Source organism: Giraffa tippelskirchi, chromosome 6 (assembly GCF_054371585.1).
Source record: "Giraffa tippelskirchi isolate mGirTip1 chromosome 6, T2T-mGirTip1v1.2.pri, whole genome shotgun sequence".
NCBI lineage: Eukaryota > Metazoa > Chordata > Mammalia > Artiodactyla > Giraffidae > Giraffa > Giraffa tippelskirchi.
In genome coordinates, this window is record NC_137280.1 from 135007649 (window position 1) to 135029406 (window position 21758).

The 21758-nt window shown below is 52.0% G+C and overlaps 1 protein-coding gene across 24 annotated transcripts in view; it reads right to left on the reverse strand.

The window, feature by feature from the left end:
• The window catches only part of TNIP1 (TNFAIP3 interacting protein 1), a 51390-nt gene that overhangs the window by 15345 nt on the left and 14287 nt on the right, over positions 1-21758 (reverse strand). For 8 of the 24 annotated variants that reach the window (XM_081495882.1, XM_081495884.1, XM_081495877.1 and 5 more), the window contains exons 2-8: positions 14146-14317; positions 12813-12947; positions 11314-11399; positions 9636-9716; positions 6556-6747; positions 3090-3184; positions 1454-1574 (exon numbers count right to left, since the gene is read on the reverse strand). In XM_081495882.1, the coding sequence (XP_081352008.1) occupies positions 1454-1574; positions 3090-3184; positions 6556-6747; positions 9636-9716; positions 11314-11399; positions 12813-12947; positions 14146-14281 (846 nt within the window). In that variant the 5' untranslated portion in view covers positions 14282-14317. The remainder of the gene's footprint in view (positions 1-1453; positions 1575-3089; positions 3185-6555; positions 6748-9635; positions 9717-11313; positions 11400-12812; positions 12948-14145; positions 14318-21758) is intronic. The other 16 variants (XM_081495886.1, XM_081495879.1, XM_081495885.1 and 13 more) reach the window with 5 other exon arrangements.

Here is a 21758-nt window from a genome sequence, read left to right on the forward strand (position 1 = left end):
GTGTTAAACCTACTTCACAAGCATCACATCACTGAACTCTCTAATCACCCCCTGAGGTAGGTGTTATTATCTCCATCTCACAGAGGAGGAAACTGAGGTCAGAAAGTTCATGTCACCTGTGCAAGGTGGCAGCGCTGACAAGAGGTGGGCTGAGCTTGCATTTAACCCACATGTAACTGCAAGGCACAGGCTTCACCATCACCTGCAATGCAAGCCTCTTACGGGACCTTCCTCCCTGGCAAGTCAGTAAGAGCATCTGGCCTTTCCAGATACCAGTGATGTCAAGGGCTTTGGAAAAGTGAAGAGGGCTGCCCATACACCGCCGTCAATTCAGAGGAGATCAGGAGAATCCATAAGGCACTTCCACAAGAGGGCAGACAAGGCAGGCCCTGACGTGAGGCGTAAACAGAGGAAGAGAGGGGCTTCATGAGCTGCGAATCAGAAAGCCGCTCATCAGCATGTGATCCTGCCACCCCATGTCTGCCTGACAGCAGCAGGCGGATACAGGAATCAAGATGGCATGACATCACACAGCCTCGCCAAACCTCCTGCCATAAACAGCCATGGCAGTCTCATGGAGTAAGAGTCCTTGCCCTGCCTCCCTGACATGTAGAGAGGAAGTCCAAACCAGATAATGAATTTGCAAATCCTGGGTAAACTCTACCTTGTCACACAGTAATAAGGAATTAAGTTATCAGGATAATTATTGCTATTACACAAGTGTGGGGCTTGTTAAAGACACTGATGGCTGTACAGCCATTAAACCTCATTAGAGAGGAAAAATATGTCAGTAAAAATCTGGGACTCAGCTCTGCAGGAAGACACAGACCAGGCGAGGGGCCAGCTAGCTCCCATGCAGGAACTGGATGTGAGCCAGCACCGGGAGCAGCAGTGGGGAGGAGGCAAGTGGGCCCAGGGCATCTGCAGGCCTTGCTGAGTCAGCTCACACCCTCTTCTCTGTATGTCAGAGGCTCCCGGAGCACGACCACAGGAGCTTAACACATTCCCCTCAGGGGCTCTCTCAACCTAACATCATAATTCCACTAGGAGTATCTGAGACATTAAACTGATTCTGGGAGCCACCCTCTAAGAGAGACTGACAAGCTGGAATGAGTTTAGGGGAGATGCCCAGACTGCACAAGTGACTCGACACCGCCTTTATGAGCAATGACTGAAGAAGCTGCAGCTATGCAGCCTGGAGAAGGTGTGGGGACCCCACAGAGCCACGGTCACAGCCCACAGGCTAAGCGTGTGTTCCAGGGAATGGGACGCTCCCTGTGGCTGGCAGCAGAATATGGGCTGAGAAGTGGAAGCCCCAGGGAGGTGGACTGTCAGAACAAGCCAAGGAAATGCTGTCTAACAACTAGAACCTTCCAGCAGTGGGACTGGCTCACTGCCCTGGAGGCTGGGCACTGGCCATCGGGATCTGGGGAAGGAGTTTCTGACCACATACCTGCTGCAGTGCCGCCGCCCCCTTCTTGCCTGCGCCTTCCATCTTTGGTGAGCCTGGCCGCCCAGAGGCACCGTCTTTACTGCTGCTCATCAACAACTTCCTAAGTTCCAGGTTTTCCTCCCTGGGTTGGAGGCAAACAGAGAGGTCATACTGCCGGCCCCGGGTAGAGGAGACAGGGGGTCTCAGACATCTTACTTGTCTGAATTGCAGCTGAGTCCTGGGGAGTAAGGAGAGTCCCTGATACCTGCCTTCAGCTGGAACCACAAATGGCATCCTCACACCACTCTGCACAACCTCTCTGGAATTCTCTGATCCTCACCAACAATCCATCCCCAACTATGGGATGTCTGTATACGTGAGATCTTCAGGACACATCCACACTGCATTAAATAACCCTGGACTGGGACATCCCTGGTGGCCCAGTGGTTAAGACTCCAGATTTCCACCGAGGAGTGTGGGCTTAATCCCTGGTCAGGGAACTTAAGATCCTGCATGCTGTGTGGGGCAGCCAAATATAAGAAATAACCCTGGATCACACGCTGAGAAAGCTCCACCCTTTCCAATTATCCTCAGACAGCCTGCATGGGGTAAGTCTCAGTTTGGGGCTCATAGGTCCTGAGCTCCTCTCTAGTGCTTGCAAGTGTCCCGTGTTGACTGAGAAAGAGCAGCCTTCAAGGCTCAGACCCTTCAGTGGCCAATTCACCAGAATTAATCATCTTTCCATTTTTGTTGTATTTGTTGTTGGATGGAGGCATCTTCTATTTATTCCAAGTGATGCTGTTTTCCGCTTCCTCTAGTGTGAGTTTTCTTTGTAATAATCTTCAGTAAAAACATGATGCAAATTAAATTCTTAAGTAAATAATAAAGTAGCTGATAAAAGATACAAGACAAATGGTGATGTGGATTCACGTATGACTGAAATATGGAAAACATTTCTTTGTATTCTGTTTGCCAGCTGGGTTCCATGTGAAAATAGCCTCAGTTTCCCTCTGCAGGGTGAGGGGTTTGGCCCACGTGATCTCAAAGGGCTGAGCTCTGATGGTCAAGACCAGTGTTTCTCTGGGGTGATCCTGGACCCACTTATACTGTAACCACAGAAAATGTGTTTATGGGCCCACTGGAAAATGCAGACACCTAGGTCTCACCCCAGACCCACTGAATCAAAATCTCAGCACAGGAGAGAGGGTGGAGAGTGCAAACTTGCAATGCCTTTCCTGACCCTCGGTGATTCTGACGCACAACTAAGTCTAAGACCAGGAGCCAGCCCAGAAAGGCATTCCCTGATGGTTCTCAGGAAACAGAGCAGGACAGGATGGTGACCAGCAGAGGGCAGCAAAGTCCAGAGCTCCTTCTCCAACAGCTGGGGAGCTGTTGCTAACAGGCAGGTTCCCAAGGAAGGAGTGCACTTTCGTCCAGACCTTCCGAAGCTCTCAAGGCACTTTATACACAAACACTCCTCACGGTATTAAATGGACCAGAGAGGAAATACTCGAGGAGAAGGACCAAGAGACCTGACATCCAAAGCAGAGCTGGGCACAGGGCTCAGCGCTCTCAACCCAGAAATTAGTGCCACACACCACTGCCCTCCTCTTGCCCACCCGGCTCCTCACGCCTTCTCTGCGGATCCTGAACTTACCGCAGTCTCTCAGCAGCCTGATCCCGCTGTTCCAGGCCCTTATCCAGCTTGGACTTCAGGGCCTCGTTCTCTTTCCGAAGCTGCTCACAGAGCGTCTGCAAGGCAGAGAGAGGGAGATGGGGGCAAAGTAAGGGAAGGGGTGCACCCCAAATGCAGAATGATGCTGGAGGATGGGGGAGGCACTATAACCGCACCACATCCCAACACGATATCCCCATTGCATGGCCTCACCAATTCCTCTTGGGACAACAGGAGTCAAGCCCAAGTCCCACCCAGGCTCCTCTCTGCATCCGCTCCCTCAGGAGCCAGACATGAGGAGGCCTGACCAAGAGTCAGCCACAGGGCCGTCTGGTCCTCCAAGGTCATCCCTCCTCCTCTGTTCTCACAGCCTAAGATGCTCTTCCACACCAGCTGTCCCCTGGCTGACTTCTACTCCTGCTTCCAGTCTTAGCCTAAACGTCAAACCTCCTCCGAGAAGTCCTCCCTGACTCCCACATCTCAGGTAAGCCAGGTCACCTCCGTTATCCTTGCCCACAGTCCCCTGTTCTCACCCTCCTGATACCTGTGACAATTAGAGCTACAGAATCATCAGTGTCATTACTTTCTTTGTGTCCACCCACCTCACTCCCTACTAGTCCACAAGCTTCCAGAAGGCTGGGATCCCCTCACGACTCTCTTGTCCCCTGCAGGACCCCCACCTAGCCCAGGGTCCAGCACAGCTCGACACTTAATTCCGCTGAAGGAACGTACAACCGAATGACTGAACTGCCGAATGAATGAAGGACCATGAAGACCTGAGTCCTCAGAGGCCTAGAGATTAGGCGATTTGGAGAAGGAATGAGGCATCGAAGTGGGGGTGATCATGAGGTTATCAGCTGGCAAGTGGGAAAACAGGGTATCTGGTCAAGATGTCACCAATTCCCAGTGTGGCTCAGGATTCCCTCACTTCTGAGGCACAATTCCCTCCCTTACAAAGCGGGGCAACTGCACCTCTCCTGCCTCCCTTATAGGGCTGCTATGAGGACCTACAAGACCGGGAGAACACAAGGGCCTCGTCAGCTGCCAGGCCCTTGATAACCTTTGAGGATGTGTGTTTGAAGTGCTATAAGGTGGGGGACGTGGAAGATGGGCAGCCAGATTCAGGGCCTCACAGATGGAAGGAAGGGAGTGGCTAACTAGTAACGGTAATGCACCAGGTCAGGACTAAACGACTCAATCTTTCAATAAATATCTAGTGAGCACCTAACTTGTGACCCATACACAGTGGGGTGCTCTTCCACTCACTGCCTCAGTGGAGCCTCACAGCTTTTTCAAAGCTACACAATTCAGCTTGGTTTTCAATGCTGGCCAGGGAATTCCCTGGTGGCCCAGTGGTTAGGACTCTGCACTTCCACTGCCGTGGCCCAAGTTTCAATCCCTGGTTGGGGAATTAAAATCCTACAAGTTGAGGGGTATAGCGAAACGTAGGCTCTCTCTCTCTCTCTTTAGTCCCTAAGACGTGTCCAACTCTTGCGACCTCATGGATTGTAGCCTGACAGGCTCTTCTGTGCACGGTATTCTCCAGGCAAGAACACTAGAGTGGGTTGCCATTTCTTTCTCCAAAACGTAGGCTAGTATAGATTTAAAAAATGTGCATCAGGTTGCATAGCTTGCAAGAATCACCACTGGGCTTAAACACCATATGGCAGATCCTAAATGGTGCCTCTGTCCCCTGTGATGAAAGAGCAGAGAAGGGAGGTGGCACTCTGTGAGTCGGGCTGGAGGCAGAAACAGTGAGTGATATTCACCGGACCTTTCACCCACTCCCTCCTGTTTCCCAGGCTTGTCGTGATCATATGACCAGTTGTGGCCAATGAAAGCTGAGTGGAAGTGACAAGTGTCACCTCTGGGCTGGCTCATGCACAATCCTCTGGTCTCTTTTTCCCTGTGGCTGCCTCATATTCCAAAGGGCACAAGAGAGTGGGGGCCTCGCTTCTGCCACAAAGCAGAAACAAGCCCCTGCCACACAGAACATGAGGGAAAATGTTTACAGTATGCAGAGGGATTTCAGAGCTGCTTGTTTCCACAGCAAAATCCAGCCCCCTCTGGCAGCCTGGAACTCGAGGGTGATCAGACATGAAGGGACAGAAAACCATTATGACTGAGTGCAATGTCCAGCAGAAGCCTCATGCCATGCCTGGCCTTAGAAATGCTGAGGGAACCAACAAACAAATCAATGAAAAATGAGGAGGGACCGGATTTATCTACCTCCACCCACAGGCTGGGAAAATACACAGGATGCCACGGCCCTGGGCAGGGCCTCCAGGGAACAGAACGTCCTGCTTTGGGCACTAAGAGAAGGACAGGACGAGGCCTCACGTGCTGTCCTTCTGGGCAAGAGGCAAATACCCTTGGCACAAAGCAGATGGAGAGAGGTCATCACAAAGGTCACTATCTTCCATCAGAGTGGCTAAGAGAGCTCATGTGTGAGTCCATTTGTTCATTCATTCATTTACCAAATGCACATTCCGCACCTATGAAGTGCCAGACACTGGCGGTGGCGGACATGTCAGACAAGGCACCTGCCCCTTTTGTGAGGCCTACATTCTAGCAGGGAGCATAAGGAAAAAAACAAATACAAAGAAACCACTTAATAAAATTATTACAAACTATGGTAAGAGCTAAGAAGGAAACAAATAGGAACCTGATAGGAAAATAAAGGGTGGGACTTCCTGGAGGCCCAGTGAGTAAGACTCTGTGCTTCCAATGCAGGGGGCATGGGTTCGATAACTGTTCGGGGAACTAAGATCCTGCATATCGCACAGCACAGCCAAAAGAAAAATCTGAAAAAGAATGTGTGTGTGTGTGTGTGTGACAATCACTCTGCTGTATGCCTGGCCTAGGAAGAAAATCTAACTTCATTCTCACAGCACAGGCAGGGTTAAGGGGACGCCTTCTCCACTGGGGAAGCGGGCTGGGACGGGAGTTAAGAGCATGGACTTTGGAACGAGACATAGAGGTTCACATTCTAGCTGCACCATCTATTAAGTGGGGGACCTTAGGCAAAAAAAAAAAAAATCACCTCTCGAGGGCTGTGGCCCCCCCCTGTGAAATGGGGATAACGATGCTCCTGCCTCAGAGGGCAGGGCAGTAACATACGAGGGGCCGGCCTCTGTCCCCTCCCTGTCCACACCTGTATGTGAAGAACAAAGGCAAGGATGCTGCCAACCTGCCACATCCACTGCCTCCAGAGTCACCCCAACCATGAAATTTGCATCACCCACCCCACCATTTCCCAATTTCCTTCCTCGTCCCTTCCCACAAGTTCCTTACCCTGTTCACCACTTCGAACAAGAAGCCCGAGACGGGTCCCCAACCATGCCCTCGGAAGTCCCTGTGGTTCCCTGGACGCCTCAGAAGAGCTGGAGGGAGCAGAGGGGGAACCACACCGCCAATCCCAGGCCAACCGCCCCGGGCCCGGCCTCACCTGTAGGATGGAGGTACGCTGCTCATTCTTGTGCACCTTGGAGGCCAGCCGGTTGAACTCGAGGGCCATGCGGCCCAGGTGCGTGAAGAGCTGGCTGTGGTCGGGCTCCTCAGCGCACACACTCAGGGTGGTCTCCAGGCGCTGCAGGTGCAGCATCAGGTTGCTGTCCTCCTGGGGCAGGGGGCCCAGCTCCTGGGGGTGGAGGGTGGCGGTGGACCGCTCTTTACCATGGTCTGAGTAGCTCTCTCCAGCCTTTCTCCCTCTGCTTCCCCATTCCTCATGACTCAGTTTCCCCTCTGATCCCAGCGCAGCCTGGGGAAATTCTCTAGTTACCCAGGTTCCCTGTCTGGGGCTGACTCACAGGGCAGGCCCCAGGACTCCCGGGCCACTGGCTGTCTCACTAGTAGTGGAGCCGGCTTCCTCCCATACTCTGGGCCTCGCCGAGGGCCTCTGGGTCAGTCACGTGTTTATGGGGCCTCCGAATCCTCATCTGCTGCATGCACACACCCCCTTTCTTCCCTTCTGTCCCACTGGGTTCCCCTGCAGGTGAACTGACGCATGAAAGAGGCAAGCCCAGGAAAAAATATCACTCTATCTACAGCACTGCTTCTTCCACTCAGGAAGTCTCGGCCAGCAGACATCGAAACTATCTATCAGGTCTGTATCTGTGTCTTCTGGGGAATGGTCCAAGCATTCACCAACTTCTCAGAGGACCCAAGACTCAAAACACACTAAGAAGCATAGCTCTAGAACTTCCCTGGTAGTCCAGTGGTTAAGAGTCTGTCTGCCAATACAGACGACTCAGGTTTGGTCCCTGGTCCGGGAAGATACCACATGTTGCAGGGCAACTAAATCCGTGTTCCACAAATACTGAGCCCACGCTCTAGAACCCATGAGCCGCATCTATTGAAGCCTGCATGCTAGAGCCCATCCTCTGCAGCAAGAGAAGCTATAGCAATGAGAAGTCTGTGCACCACAACAAGCGCGTAGTTCCTGCTAACCACAACTAGAGCAAGCCTGTGCACAGCAATGAAGACCCAGCACAGCCAAAAATAATTAATTAATTTAAAAAAGAAAGAATCATAGCTCTATATAGTTCAGAGATACCCAGTCTAGTAGAGAATTACGATAGGAAGCAAACCACGGGCAAGATAGTCCAGTCTCGGAGCCCGTCACTCTCTCTCTCTCCTCTGTCTAGTGCCTTAGCTATGCCAACACCATGTCCAAGGATGCACAGGGGTACCAGACAGCTACCCCCAGCTCCCCAGGCAGGCACCTGAGTGCCCACCTTCCCCTGACTGAGGCCCCAGGCCCCACGTCTCCTTAGCCTTCGTTCCCCTGGTGTCCCCTCTGTCCATCCTTCCTGGCCCTGCCCGCCTGTGAGCAGCTCTAGCAGGCCCTCCATCACATTGATGTGAGTCACAGGACAACAGAGCTACATGAAGCCTCAAGGTTCGGGTCTAGAAACCATAGTGTGGGGAGAAGAAGGCTGCCCAAAGTGGCCCCATGAGTCAGTGGCAGAGCCAGGGCCAGACCTTCCTGATGCTTCCTGATGTGGCGACTTCCCTCGTCTGAGCTCTGCAGCAGTGGAAATGCCCTGATAGCCACAGCATGGTGTCCAGTGAATGGCTCCGTAATACTGTCAGCACCTCATTCTAACACGTACTGCTGCTGCTTCCATTCTGCCTGAGGCGGCCAATGGTGCTCTTTTTAAAGCTGGTGACCTGTGTCATCTCTCTGACCTCTCCGACTGGCCTGCAAGCTCCCAGAGGACAGGGAGGCTGTCTTGTCTTTGCTCGGCACAGACTAAGCTCACAGTGGGGCGAAGGACGAACCTACTGATGAGATGAAGTTCAGGGTCGTAGAGTGAAATGCTTTCAGAGCAGGTGGCGGGGGGCGGGGTGGGAAGGCGGGGTCTTGCCTCCTTGGCCAGCTTCTCAGAACCCTCAGGGAGACAACAGGACCAGGGGCAGACGTTCCCAGGGGATGAAACACAGAACCTTCCCCATACCCAGAGCCGCCCTGTGTCCCCAAAGCCTCGCTAGTGTAAGCTGCGTGGCAGCCTGATGGAGACCTCACCCTGGGGACTGACACACACAAGGGACAATCAGTGAACTAAAAGCAACCTTTTTGTATCTGGTCTTGCTAATTCAATATTTTTAATTTTTATATGTTAATGTATTTTTTGGCTTTTAACTTGAAATTTTAACATTTTAATCAACTGCTCATCGCTTAAAGAGTCAAACTGTTCTCCAAGGTTTGCAATGGGAACCAGTAGTTTCTGCCTCACTTCCCTCCAACTCCCCAGTTCCCACTTCCCAAAGCCTTTCACTATAAAAGAGCAACATTCGTGCCCCAGATAAGGCAGTGGAAACCGAGGCATCAGTGAAGGGTTAGACGACCTACTGCCTGTATAACACTCAAAAAATCTCCAACGGAGGAGGGAAGGAGGAGGAGAGGGTAAGAAGTGGAAGATTTCTGAAGAATGTTCCATGCCTTCCTCAATGGTTCTCCAGTGAGTCTGCCATTTTAAGAGAGAGCAGGGCGACATAGTTGGAATAAAGGCAGCAAAGCAGGGTGAAGTGGGGCCAGGTAGACACCTCAGAGCTGGTGGACTGTGTATGTTTGTGTGTATGTGAGCACAAGGTTTAACCTCCTACCTACATGCCCCAAAGGGGAACCTGGGGGGACCCAAGAGCCTGCACAAAATGCCAATCACCTGTCTCAAGCTGCTCTGGGTTCCTCTGACCCTTTCTACTCTACCCAGGCTACGAGCCCACAGGCCCAAAGGCTGAGTCATAATGTACAGAGGTGCTGAGTGCTTGGCGGAGGCAGCGGGGCTGGCAACGTGCCTGGACTTTCACAATGGTCGGTACTCGTGTGGCCCACGGGGAAGTCACCAGTCACGGATTTGCATATGTGAACGAGAAACACACCCCAGCGCTGGCCCCTCAAGCCTATCCCAAGTGACTCCGGGGTGCCCAGAGGATGTGAGCAGGTCCTGTGCCTCTCACCCGGGGCCAGGTGACTGAAACAGAGAGGAGATGGGGGATGTGCCCAGGGACCTGCCGTCCACTCACCATCGTATTTCTGGGGTGGCCGCTGTTCTCCGGTGAAGAAGGCCCCTCGGCAGGGACCACTTCAAATTCAGAGGAGGTGTTCTGTGCAGATAAAGGGAGTCAGGGGACACCTGGGAGAAAACCCTTCACCCTTCCTCTATGGACCCTATGGCTGAGAGTATGGAGGGGGCAGAGGATGGAGGGACAAAATCCCTTCTCACATCCAAGTCCTCTGGGCAGCCCCTTGTGTGGGAGGAGCCAGCTCAGGGTGAGCTCACAAACCATGAAGCAGGAATAAATCCCAGCAAGTCTGCCGGCAGCCCACTGTGTGACTCGAGGTCACATCCTCCATGACCAGTTTCCTCATCTGTAAAACAGGGATACTGGACTAGCTGACCTTCAGCGTACTTAGCATTTTAGGATCTTATCTTTTTTTAATGGCCTTGCACTTATAAAGTGTTTTCATGAGGACTTCCCTGGTGGTCCAGTGGTCAGGACTCTGTGCAGGGGGCACAGGTTCTTGGGGAACTAACATCCCACATGCTGTGCAGCACAGCCAAAAAAAGAATAAAAATAAAATGTTTTCATGAACTCCATTTTTTCTCCAAGCCACCTGCAGGAGTGGTCAGAAGGTTATATCCCCATTGGACAGAGGAGAAAACTGAGGGCCTCCCACTAATAAAAGTAGGACTGCAAAAGTAGGACTGCATTTCAAGGACCACAAATCCAACATCCCTGTGATGACACCTGAGCCATGTCCCAGACCTGGGAGTCTCCGACTGGTCATCTGGGAAACACAGGCAGGAGTCAGTGTGGCCACGGCCACGGCGGTCCAGTGCCCGCCTTCCCAACCCAGTCCCAGAGATCCCAGGGGAGTGGACTGATCTGGGGTAAGTCTCAATGAGAAACTGGCAAACTTAGAGAGACTTTTTCAGGACACACTCAAATCTAGGGTGAACCAGGACTCCAGACTTTGCCATGTCTCCCAGCCGCTCCAAGTAGCAGATACTGGTTGTGCAAGCAACCAGTGAGCCGCTGGTCCCGCTGGACCAACAACTGGCTCTGGGACTGCTGCTAAACCTAGTTGGACAAAGGTTAATTCAGCCTTCCCTCGTCCCAGGAAAAGGCAGGGATCGAGGGATCTCTGTGCTCAGCTTCTGCTGAGCCCCCCAACTTTCTAGGCCTCAGCACCGCCCCAGAAAGTTTCCCTTTCCCCTCTACTCTTCCTCAGCTGTCCTATATGACCTCGAAAAACATTCTTCTCTCTTTGAATCTCATCTGTGGGATGGAGACTCTAAATGATATGACCACCCTGAGTCCCTTCCAGTCCTAGGATACCAAGTCGACCTTCTCAAGGCAAATCTGCAGAAGACAGTTTTGGAGCCCCTGCTGAGAAGGTGAGCTGCCTGTCACATCCACCTATTTTCCAAGCACTGTGCAGTCCATACGTGCTTAACATCACACAACCTGGCAGATGGGAGGAACTCCTTGTGCATATCAGGGTTTTCCTGGTCAGACTGAACTCTGACCTTCATTTGAAAATGAGGAAACCGAGGCCCCAGAGACTGAGATCAACTCGCCACTATCACCCAGCAAGTCAGGAACCAGGTTTCCTGACCCCAAACATCTCTCTTCCTATTCTGCCAATGGGACCTTGAGATCTAGGCAACTTTCTGTCATGACTCCAAATGCAGCTTACACTGGATGGAGGTTTGGGGACTGGCTCTGGCTTGCCGCTTGGGTGTGCTGGGTCGGCAGGGGCTGCTGGGACAGCTGTGTCCTTTCCTGAGAATTGAGAAAACGTGTGTGAGAAGCAGAGAAAGAGGAAAAGCCCAAATGCCACCCCCTTAAGAATGACCTTGGCCTGGAGAGTTCTCAGAGTTCCCTCCATGAGTCTGGAGAGATGGGAGGTGGTCCCAGGATGACTGGCTCTGGAACAACGGGGCTGAACCTGGGCAGAGACCATCTTCCCTGCTCTCACTGGGAAAATCCCAAGGTGATCATTGCTCCTTGCTACTTTGGACCTACCTCAATAATGACACGGATGACAATCTACAATTAACAAAGTGTTTTTATATTTACTATCTTGGCCAATTCTCAAGACAGCTTTGTATCCCCATTTTAAAGGTAAGAAAACAGGCACAGAAAGGTCACCCATTGGCCCCGCGGGCAACTGCAGAACTGAGCTCTCCCTCCCTGAATTCCTGGGGCTCTTGCCCCAGGGAGCCAGCCCCTTGAGGGTAGCTGCATGCTTCCTTCCTGAGGTGAGCCTGGCATCCATCCAGGACTCAGAAAATACTATTGAATATAGTAGAATTATATGTAACTTTGTTTTGTATTTTCCTAGTCTCCTGTAAATGTGTTATCATCCTTTCTTAATTAAAAAAAAAAAAATACTATTGAATGGACAAGTGGAAGCTGGCAATGCCCGCTGCCTGCAGCACAGCAGACTCTAAGATCATCAGTCTCCTCCATGTGTCAATTCAGTAAATGTCACCAGCAGCCGAATGGACACCGGCCTGGGCTGAGGCCGCAGGTTACCTAACCTGCAGGAACCATCTGAGTCCTCTTCTTCCCTAGTTTCAGACCTTGCCCTGGATGTGGAGACATGCCAGAGGAATGCACGTGATCACACACAGGACTTTAACCCTAAGTCACAGTTGGAGCTTTCCCTTAATAGGTAGTATATGGACCTGACATCTGAAAGGTGCTGCTGCAGGCCAAGATACAAGCCCAATTCTGCCATGGGCCTCAGCCTCCCCAGCTGTAAAATGAAAGCGGGGCAGGGTAGAACAGAGAGCTTCTGACTCAGATGCCAACTCTAGCGACCTAAAGGTATTGCCTGGAGCACGATGCCTGGCACACAGTAACTGCTCATCAAATCTGCACTGAGTAAGTTATATTGATAAAGATTCTGAGCCCACATCCTGGAAGGAGTGGATTGTTGAAATCCATTTCTAATGTCTGCCAGGGTCTCAGGCCTGCTGAGTCACCAGCCATTTTTGGACAAGATTATTTTGAGGTCCTTTCCAAATCTGATCTTCTGGGGGATGCTGTAGCCAGAACATGATTGGGAGGACAGCCTGCAGCCTAAGGATAAACGAAGGAGAGGTAGGTTTCTGACTCAGAAGGGAGTCCTCGGTTAAGGGCCTAGAGAGTGAGGGTATGGGCAGAGGACCGCCTGGGCTCCCCTCATACCTGCGAGCTCAACCAGGTCATTGAAGGGGGTCAAAGAGGGAGACGGTGGTGGGAGTGGCTCACTGTCCTTGACCAGCTCCTCTGCCTTCTGCCGCAGCCTGGACGCTTCCATCTGGGACTCTTCCAAAAGTTCCCCTGGGGAGACAACGGGGGAAGGAGGAGCAAAATTACTCAGTTAAGCATGCTGATTCTCCCACTCCAACCCACTATGCCTGCTTCTGCCTGGGTTTGGTGCTCCAGGTCCTGGGCTTTGCTCCCTGCATCACCTCGTAGGCTCAATGGGACACATATCATTCCAGCCTACGGCCAGAAAAAGCCTGATAAGGAAGAGGCCCTGCAACCGGGGGGAAGGAGCAGAGGGGAATCTGGAGCAAAATTCTGGCCTCCAGCACCTTCTTCCTGCCCCATTCCCCCAACACCTGACTGAGGACTCCACAAAGCCAGGGGCTCTTTCAGGCCCACCATCATGGTCCCAAGAGGGGCTACCCACAGCCTACAGCCTGCAGTCAGGGGCTCCCTGAAGAGAGGAGACCTTCCATAATATCAACCACCCACCACCCCTCTGAGCCTTGTTTGCCTTCTTGTATAAGTGGAGACAGGGAAACACCATCCCTCCTTCGCCAATCTGCCATTCCGAGGAGAGATCTGCTAAGCAGGGAGAAAGCATTTGGGAAACTGGAAGCTACACTCAACTCCCAAAGCCCAAGGCCAGAGAAGGGGGCAGCGAGGGGAAGGAAGAGCTTTAGGAGTCTGGAGGAAAGGGTCCCCTCTGCATGGGGAAATCAGTGAACACCTCGCATGGAGGAAGAGTCAGCATCTGAGTTGGGTGCTGACAGACAGGGACCGGTCAGCCATGTGGAGGGAAGCAGGCTGGTCCTGGGCAGTGGCAACAGCTGAGGTGAGAGCCAGGAATCAAGGGGTCTCCTCCTGCCCTGCTTCAAGCCAAGCTGGACTCCCTGCTCCAACACATGGGGACTGGACCCTGGTTGCCCTGGTGATGCCAGTTCTCCCCATTTTTGGTGCTTCTGGTAGATGGGCTATTCATGGCTATTCCCCATGTCTGCCAACTGGGCCTGCCGGCTCCCTCTCTGCCACCCCACGACTGCTCAGTCCCTCACGGTGTTCTGAGTCTGGTCATCAGGGTTCTGGGGTGCTGGGGACACAGGGCTGGGAAGACAGTCACCTTGCTAGAGGAGTGCACAGAGACACAGCTGTAAGGCAGGAGCCGATGCTGGGCCGGGAGGGAGAGGGGGGACCTGGGCAGAAGCATGCGCCAGTCAGCACTGCAGGCTGAGGGAGGAGCTCTGCAGGGAAAGGGCAGGGTCTGCTTTACCTAACATCTTTATCCCTTGCATTTTTTCCTTCAGTCGGGAATTCTCCTCCACTAGGCGCTCAAAAGCTGCGGACGCCTCTCCCAGAGGCACGCCGCCCCCAGGGTCGTAGATCCGGTATGGTCCTCTCCCTTCCATGAGGGTGGCTCAGCCCCTGCCGTGGTACCCGCCTGGCTGGAAGGACAACAGCAGTAGGTCAGGGGGCTGGCCGAGCCACTGAAGCATCCTAGACAATCAATGCCCTGGAAGGCAGCCCCCAGAACCCAGAAGAGGACACAGCACCACAGGCTCGTCTGCCCACGGTACGGCAGGGCAGGACAGTCACTTCCTTTGATCCGGACACTCTGCCTCTATTCATGTGACCTAAGAACACCATCAGTTTCTTTTAGCAGCCTCACTGCACCACCGGTTCATTTGGAATAACAGTCAATTGTGAGGTGCAATGTGCAGTATAATAAAAAGCATTGGCTTGGGAGTCAAAATACGTGAGCTTCATGTTCTACTGACAGAGTCACGAAGAAGTGGGACCCTGAATCATTGCATCCCCAGCGCTCAGCAGGGTATTAGCTCTAATGGGAATGTCCAGTAAACACTCATCGAATGAATAAATAGTCTAGCTATTAACTCACTGTGGGATCGTGGGCAGTCCCTTCCCCTCTCTGCGGAGGGGAAATGAAAGTCTTACACTAAATCAGTGATCTTTAAAGTGAAATGTTGTGCCCAAAGGGATAAGCAAGTCAATCCAATCCGAAGTTCCATTTATATGTACACTAGCTTTTCTAAAAGAAAGAAGAAAAAGAAAAACCCCTGACTAATATTTAATATACGAATTGACACTGTCACCCTCCTCCTTCCAGTTCTAATGAACAGATGGATTTTCCATCAGAGCACCATCTGCTCGTGCAGCAAGTGCTCTGCATTACTCTGTTCGATTTCACTGGCTTTATTTCACCTGAAACCCCTTTGCAAAGTGATTTCAGGAATCTGACTTCTGTGACTTAGCAGAGAAGGTTCTTTCTTGCATTCATTCATTCAACAATTATTGATTGAGCATCTGTTTTGTGTTAGATGCTAGTCTAGGTGCTAGGTAATTATCAGCAAACAAAATAGATGAAAAAAAATCCTTTTGGAGCTTACATGGTAGTGGTGGAAGAAAACAGATAATGAGAGAGATGAGCACAGTATTGGGGTAATGGAAATATCTACGGACAGAAATTAAGCAGGAATTATGAGGTAGGGCCTTAATTTTAAATGAAGGTGTCAGGAAAGGGCTCACAAGGAAGGAGGGCTCACCTTCAGGGCTCACCTGAAGGAGGTGAGGGAACTAGCCATGCAGATATCTGGGGGAATACTATTTTGGGCAGAGAGAACAGTAAGTGCAAAGGCCCTGAGGCTGAAAAACTGATTCAGCCTCCAGCCCTACAAAGAGCTTACCAACCACAGAAGAGCTCCAAAGGTTTCCACCACCAGGGGCTCCAGAAGGACTTGGAGCCCCATACCTCCCTCTCAAGATCACCACCCCCAGGGTCAAAATGATTTCAGTCACAAGTCCTCAAAGATCCTTTGAGCATCCACAAGTGCTTTGCTAAAAGAAAAGAGTACAAAAAAAAAAAAAGAGTAATAATAACAGCTCATTCATCAACCTACTTGCCAGGCACTGCATTAAATCCTTCAGCTGTATTATCTCAGTTAAGCTGTACAACAGCCCAAAAATATATAGTATTACCCTCACTGTATAACGGAGGCTCAGTGAGGTTAAGAAACTCAGCCAGGATTACACAGCCAGCAAGTGAGGCAAGATACAGATCCAGTTTCCCCTAAGAAAGCTGAGTCAATCCCCTGCTATTCTCACACAGCTCCCTCCAAGACTCAGGCCAGAGGGGCAACAGACAAGTTCAAGCCTGTTTGCAAGATAACATGGAGCTATCTATCCACTCACTCTGGGCTGTTTCCCTTGCTCTGTAGCACAAGAGATAACAAGGATTTTGGCCACAGGGTTCCCATTACCCTAGGATGCCATGAGCCAGAAAGAAAAGCAAAGTTCTGGCGAGTGGGACCCCCGCCCCCCAAAGACTGAAAAACAAGAGAAACACACACTTGCGAGCCACCCACACCCCGCTGAGCCCAAGAAGCACAGGACAGCTGCCCACACACCCAACACAGAAGTCACCGGCTTACGGGGGACTTACCTTTAACTCAAAAGATCAGCGTTACACAGCAGAGCAAGAACGCTCTGAAGTGTTCACTGAATTAGAAGACAGTATGGGTGAGGCACCCGGCACAGTGACAGGCATGTAGCAAGGAGCTCCAAATGCTGGTAGATGTTGGGGGGGGTTCCTATCTCTGTGCTCCCCTTTCTCCTGTGTGCCTCTCCAGCAAGCCCTTACGAACAGAATGGAATATGTATGACTGGGGTAAATCTTTATGTATCTGACTGAAAATCTCCTGGAGGCGGGAGCATGCTCTCCTCATCTGTGGTACCAGCGCAGGCCTGGCACTTGGAAAGTGAGAGGTGACTGACAGCTGAATGGAGTCCACAGATGGGGAGATCGAGACCTGAAAGGAACCCTAAGCACCTCTGGTGATAACTGACAGCAGGTGTCTGGGTTCCTGCTCATCACTCCACACTCACCCTACATGAAACTCACAGTTGACAATATGTGATAATTTGGGAATATTTTTACTCCACATCTGGCTTGCCCAACAGATTAGAAGCTCCAGGAGAGCAGGGGCCGAGTCCATCTGGTCTACCAAGGTATTGTCAGAGTGGTCCAGAACAGAGTCCCGGTAAATCTCTAATCAGAGCAGAGAGATGGAAAGGACCAGAGGAGCCCTTGACCCTACACCTGCCTCCTGAGAAGCCATGTGCAAACATCCTGAGAGCCTGACTGTGACCCATTGACCAGAGACACCGGGACAGCCATACACTTCTAGAATCAAGCCTGGCACAGCCAAGCTCCCTCGGAGATACCCAGATGTAACACCAAGCAACAGAGCAGGATGCAGGAGCCAGGAACTGAAATCCCACCTTCACATTCTCCAAACCATGCATGCTCTCCCTCAGCACTGGGGAGCCTCCAGGGTAGGGGGCTCAGGGGAAGCAGCTGAGGGGCAGGCAGGCTATTCTCTTGACTCCAGCCTGGGTGAGCAGAGCTGGGGGCAGGGGGAGAGTACAGGCTGCGGGTAGAGGGAGCCCAGACCAAATAGCCTACTGTGAGAAAGTCCTCTCTGGAGACCAGAAGAGCTACCCAAAGGACGGCTTGGACTTCTGGAGGCAAGAAACACAAAGAGGGAAACAGGGAATTTCCACATCCCGCTGACCTCATGCCCAGATGGTCAGCGGCAGTTTCAGGATGACTTCCAGGCAGATGGGAACTCTCCTCCTGGTCTCTGTGGTTCTGAGATCTTTCCTAGAGAGGGGACTCATTCCCAGGATGACAGAGCTGAACAGGAATTTCCAAGGACAACGAGGCCAAGTCCATTACCAGGCGCCCCAAGGCTCCTGGAATGAGGGCCTGCGTCATCGTCCTGTCTCCCACGCTGACGGTACATTTCCCTCCATCACAGACCGAGGGATGGGTGTGGACAGGGCAAAGGAGGTGCTGACCCCACCCCCCATGCCTCGCTTGTGGCAGTACTGGAGCTCAGTGCCTAGGCATCCTGGGATATGAGCTCATCTGACCCCCTCTCAGGGTGTGAGGGCAGCAGTCAGGCCCCAGGGCATGAAGACCAAGGTCACACACAACCTCAGGACAAGCTGGAAAGGCCCTGCTCTCTCTCCAGTCTGCCACTGCCCCATCTCCATTTCTGTGCCTGCACTCACTCACTGCTCTGCAGATCCCCCTCTCCGGGTTCTTGCCAAGTCCAGCATGGACTCTGTGTCCACCTGGGCCTGGGTCTAGCAGCTACAGATCAGGTGACCCACCAGCGGGAGACATCAACCCACCGTACAAAAACAGAAACAGCGGCGGGTGAAGACACAGGCAGCTCAGATCTTCCTCCGAAACAATATCCTGGTTCAAGGTGGGGGGAGGGTCCCTACAGCCCACCCTGAAAAACCTAGGGGTGCCCACTGGAACCAGAAAGGCCTAAAGGGCCCCGACAGATGGCAGGCCAGGCAGTGACCACAGAGTGTAGAGATGGAGATGATGCTATTGAAACTGAAGGAGCCAGAAAAGGAGAAAGAGGAGACAGCAACTGAGGGGATGGAGGTGGGGTGAGGAGGGAGGAGTGGGTAGGGGTCGGAGGGTGGGGATGGGGAGGATGGGAAGGAGTCGGGGTCGGGGGTGGGGAGAGGAGGTGGGGCATGGGCCCATATCGCAACCTCCACCCAGGAGGAAGGTTGAAAAAGGCTAGATTCAAAATGAAGTTTTCTTTCCAGCTTCTGTACTGAGACACTTCAGCCCATCAGAAGCTGTCTTTCAATTACCTGTATGCTGGTGCCCGGAGTAGGGGCTCCCAGGGTTCCCAGATGATATGAATTTGCTTAGTTAGTAATATTTGCAAAATCGCTACGATTACTCAAGCATGTTTTTCCACTGGATTGTCATGAGAGCCGTGGGAAGGAGGCAGGGCTGACATCAGTTCCACAGGTGAGGAAACTAAGGCCCACTTGGGAACTTAGCCTGGTCTAACGCCACTGGGCACTGGCTGCCTCCTGAGGCCAGCCGGACTCTGCTGCTCTGGGCGAAGTGAAGTTCTCGCTAGCCCAGGGAGGACAGCCTGAGGAGATCTCTGGCACTGGGAACTGGGAGGACACAGCAGCCAGCAGCAACCTCCCCATGCAATGGCAGGGGCTGCCAGGGATGCTGGTAGGTGGGGGTGACAGTGTAGTGAAGGGAAGGTTCTCCAGAAATAAGGCAAGGACAGAAAGTTAGAAGTCCTGGAATCCACTCTGCTGCACGCTCTGACGGCCATGGGCGAGCTGTCCATTCTGTGCACCTCAACTCCCTCTTAGGCACAGAGAGAGGAGCCTGGACTACAGAGAAACTGGGTGATGTCTTCATGCGGGCCTAAGGATCCACGGAGATCCAAACTTTGGGAGCCAGCCACAAGGCAAGAAAGAGGAGGGGACCCAGCACACACACACAAGATAGTACAGCCCTGGATCAGGGAGAAAGGGTCCCAACAGGGCAGGATCAGAGACAGAAGCAGATGGGGCATGCAGGGTGCAACAAAGAAGGGGGAGCCCAAGTGCACCATGAGACCCTGAGCCGGAACCCTTCTCACACGTTGCCCCAGGGCCTTGCCCTGGTCCCAGCTTTGCCCACCCCTGCAGGCTGGGTGACACTGACCAGCCTCTCACCTTTTTTGAGCCTCATCTGCAAAACAGAAAAAATAACAGAAGCCATGGATGTCAGATTAAAGAAACTAAATAAAACAATATGCATACAATTGGAAGGGGGTTCTCACTTATTTCCTGATTATTTGATTTATTTAACAAAGAAATGTATTCATTTTGTAATAAGATTTCCTAAATAATGATAATTATAATACCTCACGAAGTACCTGGCACTTAGTAGGTTCTTACTAAAAGGCTGAGGCAGCCCCTAACTGTCCAGCTGATAGGTTGTGGCATCCACTTAGTTCTTGTGAATTGCAAAAAACTGTAACCAGGAACACTGGGACAAAACCACAGCTGGTGAAACTGAAGCTATGAGAAGCCCTTGGACCAAGGCCACGTTCACGAAAGATCAGGAATCATCTGAGCCTCAATTTCCTCAGCGGTAAATGGGAATATCCTGCAAGTCCCCCAAGGGCTGACGGGAAGTGAGGCATTATGAAACATCTCACAAACTAAAACAAAAATCTTCCCACTTCTACACTTCACAATGCCCTCCAGACCACCCCACCCATTTCACAATCAGGGAAACTGTGGCTCCAGGTCCATCCATCAAAGAGCGGGCCGAGTCCTCTTGATGACTGTCAGCAGAGACACGGCACCTACTTTAGACGGTGTGCACCCAAGGAGTCCACCCCGGCTTCTCACTAGTGAGAGGCCAAGGATTTAATCAGTCTTTCCAAACAATTCAGTAAGAAAGAGGCTGCAGGCACAGGGTGTAATACGAGGAATGGGCGGGGCTCGGGAATCATGGGATCTAGTGGAGGTTGTGGTTGTTGTAGTCGCTAAGTCATGTCTGACTCTTTGTGAACCCAGGGACTACAGCCCGCCAGGCTCCTCTGTCCATGGGATTTCCCAGGCAAGAATACTGGAGTGGGTTGTGATTTCCTCCTCTAGGGAATCTTCCCGAACCAGGGATCGAACTCACGTCTCCTGCATGGGCAGGTGGATTCTTTACCACTGACCGACCAAGGAAGCCCTCTAGTTTAGATACACCATGGCAAACATCTTCCATCACCTGGCCTCAGTTTTCTAAAAGGAGGGGTTGTTGACAATAGCAATAATACAATATAAGGGGGCAGACCAGACAACTTTTAAGGCCTCTTCTAGTTCTAACATTCCAGAACTTGCAATATATTGCCATCTGTTTCTAAAATCTTCTGATCTTGAAAAGGCTACTCTCCCCAGCTCAGAAGCTTTCCGGGTGGGTCTGTGGTAAAGAATCCACCTGTCAGTGCAGGAGATGCAGGAGACAGGGATTCAATCCCTGGGTTAGGACGATCCCTGGAGTAGGAAATGGCAACCCACTTCAGTATTCTTGCCTGGAAAATCCCATGGACAGAGGAGCCTGCTGGGTTACAGTCCATGGGGTTGCAAAGAGCAGGGCATGACTGAGCACGCACACACAAGCACCCTAGCTCCCATCCCTCCCAACGCCCAAGTGGATGCCCTGCCTCATGAACTCTCCTGCAGCGCTCTCGGGTGTGTCGCCTTCCCAAGAGCAGCTGGAAACCCCCAGATGATGTCTGCAGCCCTTCCCCCGGTCCTGCCCTCCTCCCTGGGCTGCATCCAGGCTCCAGGTCAGCCTGAGTGCCATGTCACTCAAGCACAGCTGGCATCTCCCATGTCCTTCCTCCCTCCTCCCATCCACTGACTCACCCACAGAGAGAGCCCCACTGTCCCTACTTAGCCTCCAAGATCCAAGCTCTACACTATCAGCCTAGGTACAGTGGAGAGAACTGGGCCATTAGTTGGCTGAAAACTCTGCATAAGAGGACCAAGGAGCTTCTAACTAAAGCTGGGATAGGCCCTAACAGCTCTGTGCTCCCATATGCCAGGCACTGCACTGCATCATTATGCACAGTATTCCCTCATTTTCTTCTTACCACACAGAGATGAAAATTCTTATCCCTATTTTCCAGCAAGGAAACCAATCCTCTTGGCTGGATAGCATCATCTCTATTTTTCAGATGAGGAGGCAGACTCAGACAAGTTAAGCCACTTGAGGAAAACACAGCTGGTTAATAGCAGAACAAAGATTCCAGCCCCATTCTATCAGACTCCAACACCAGTGCCCATTTCACTGGACTGCAGTGACAGAGACGCACAGGGCTGAAACTCAGGGGGAGGACACCACTCCTGTTGTCCCACTACCTGAAACACACCCCAGGTTCCCAGCCGCTGCCTCTATGTGTCACTAACTTTGCCTGAGATCAGGTGTCAGTCCGCCCTTGACTGCCAGTAGTCACCAAGGCTTAGAGTCTCAGGTTGAAA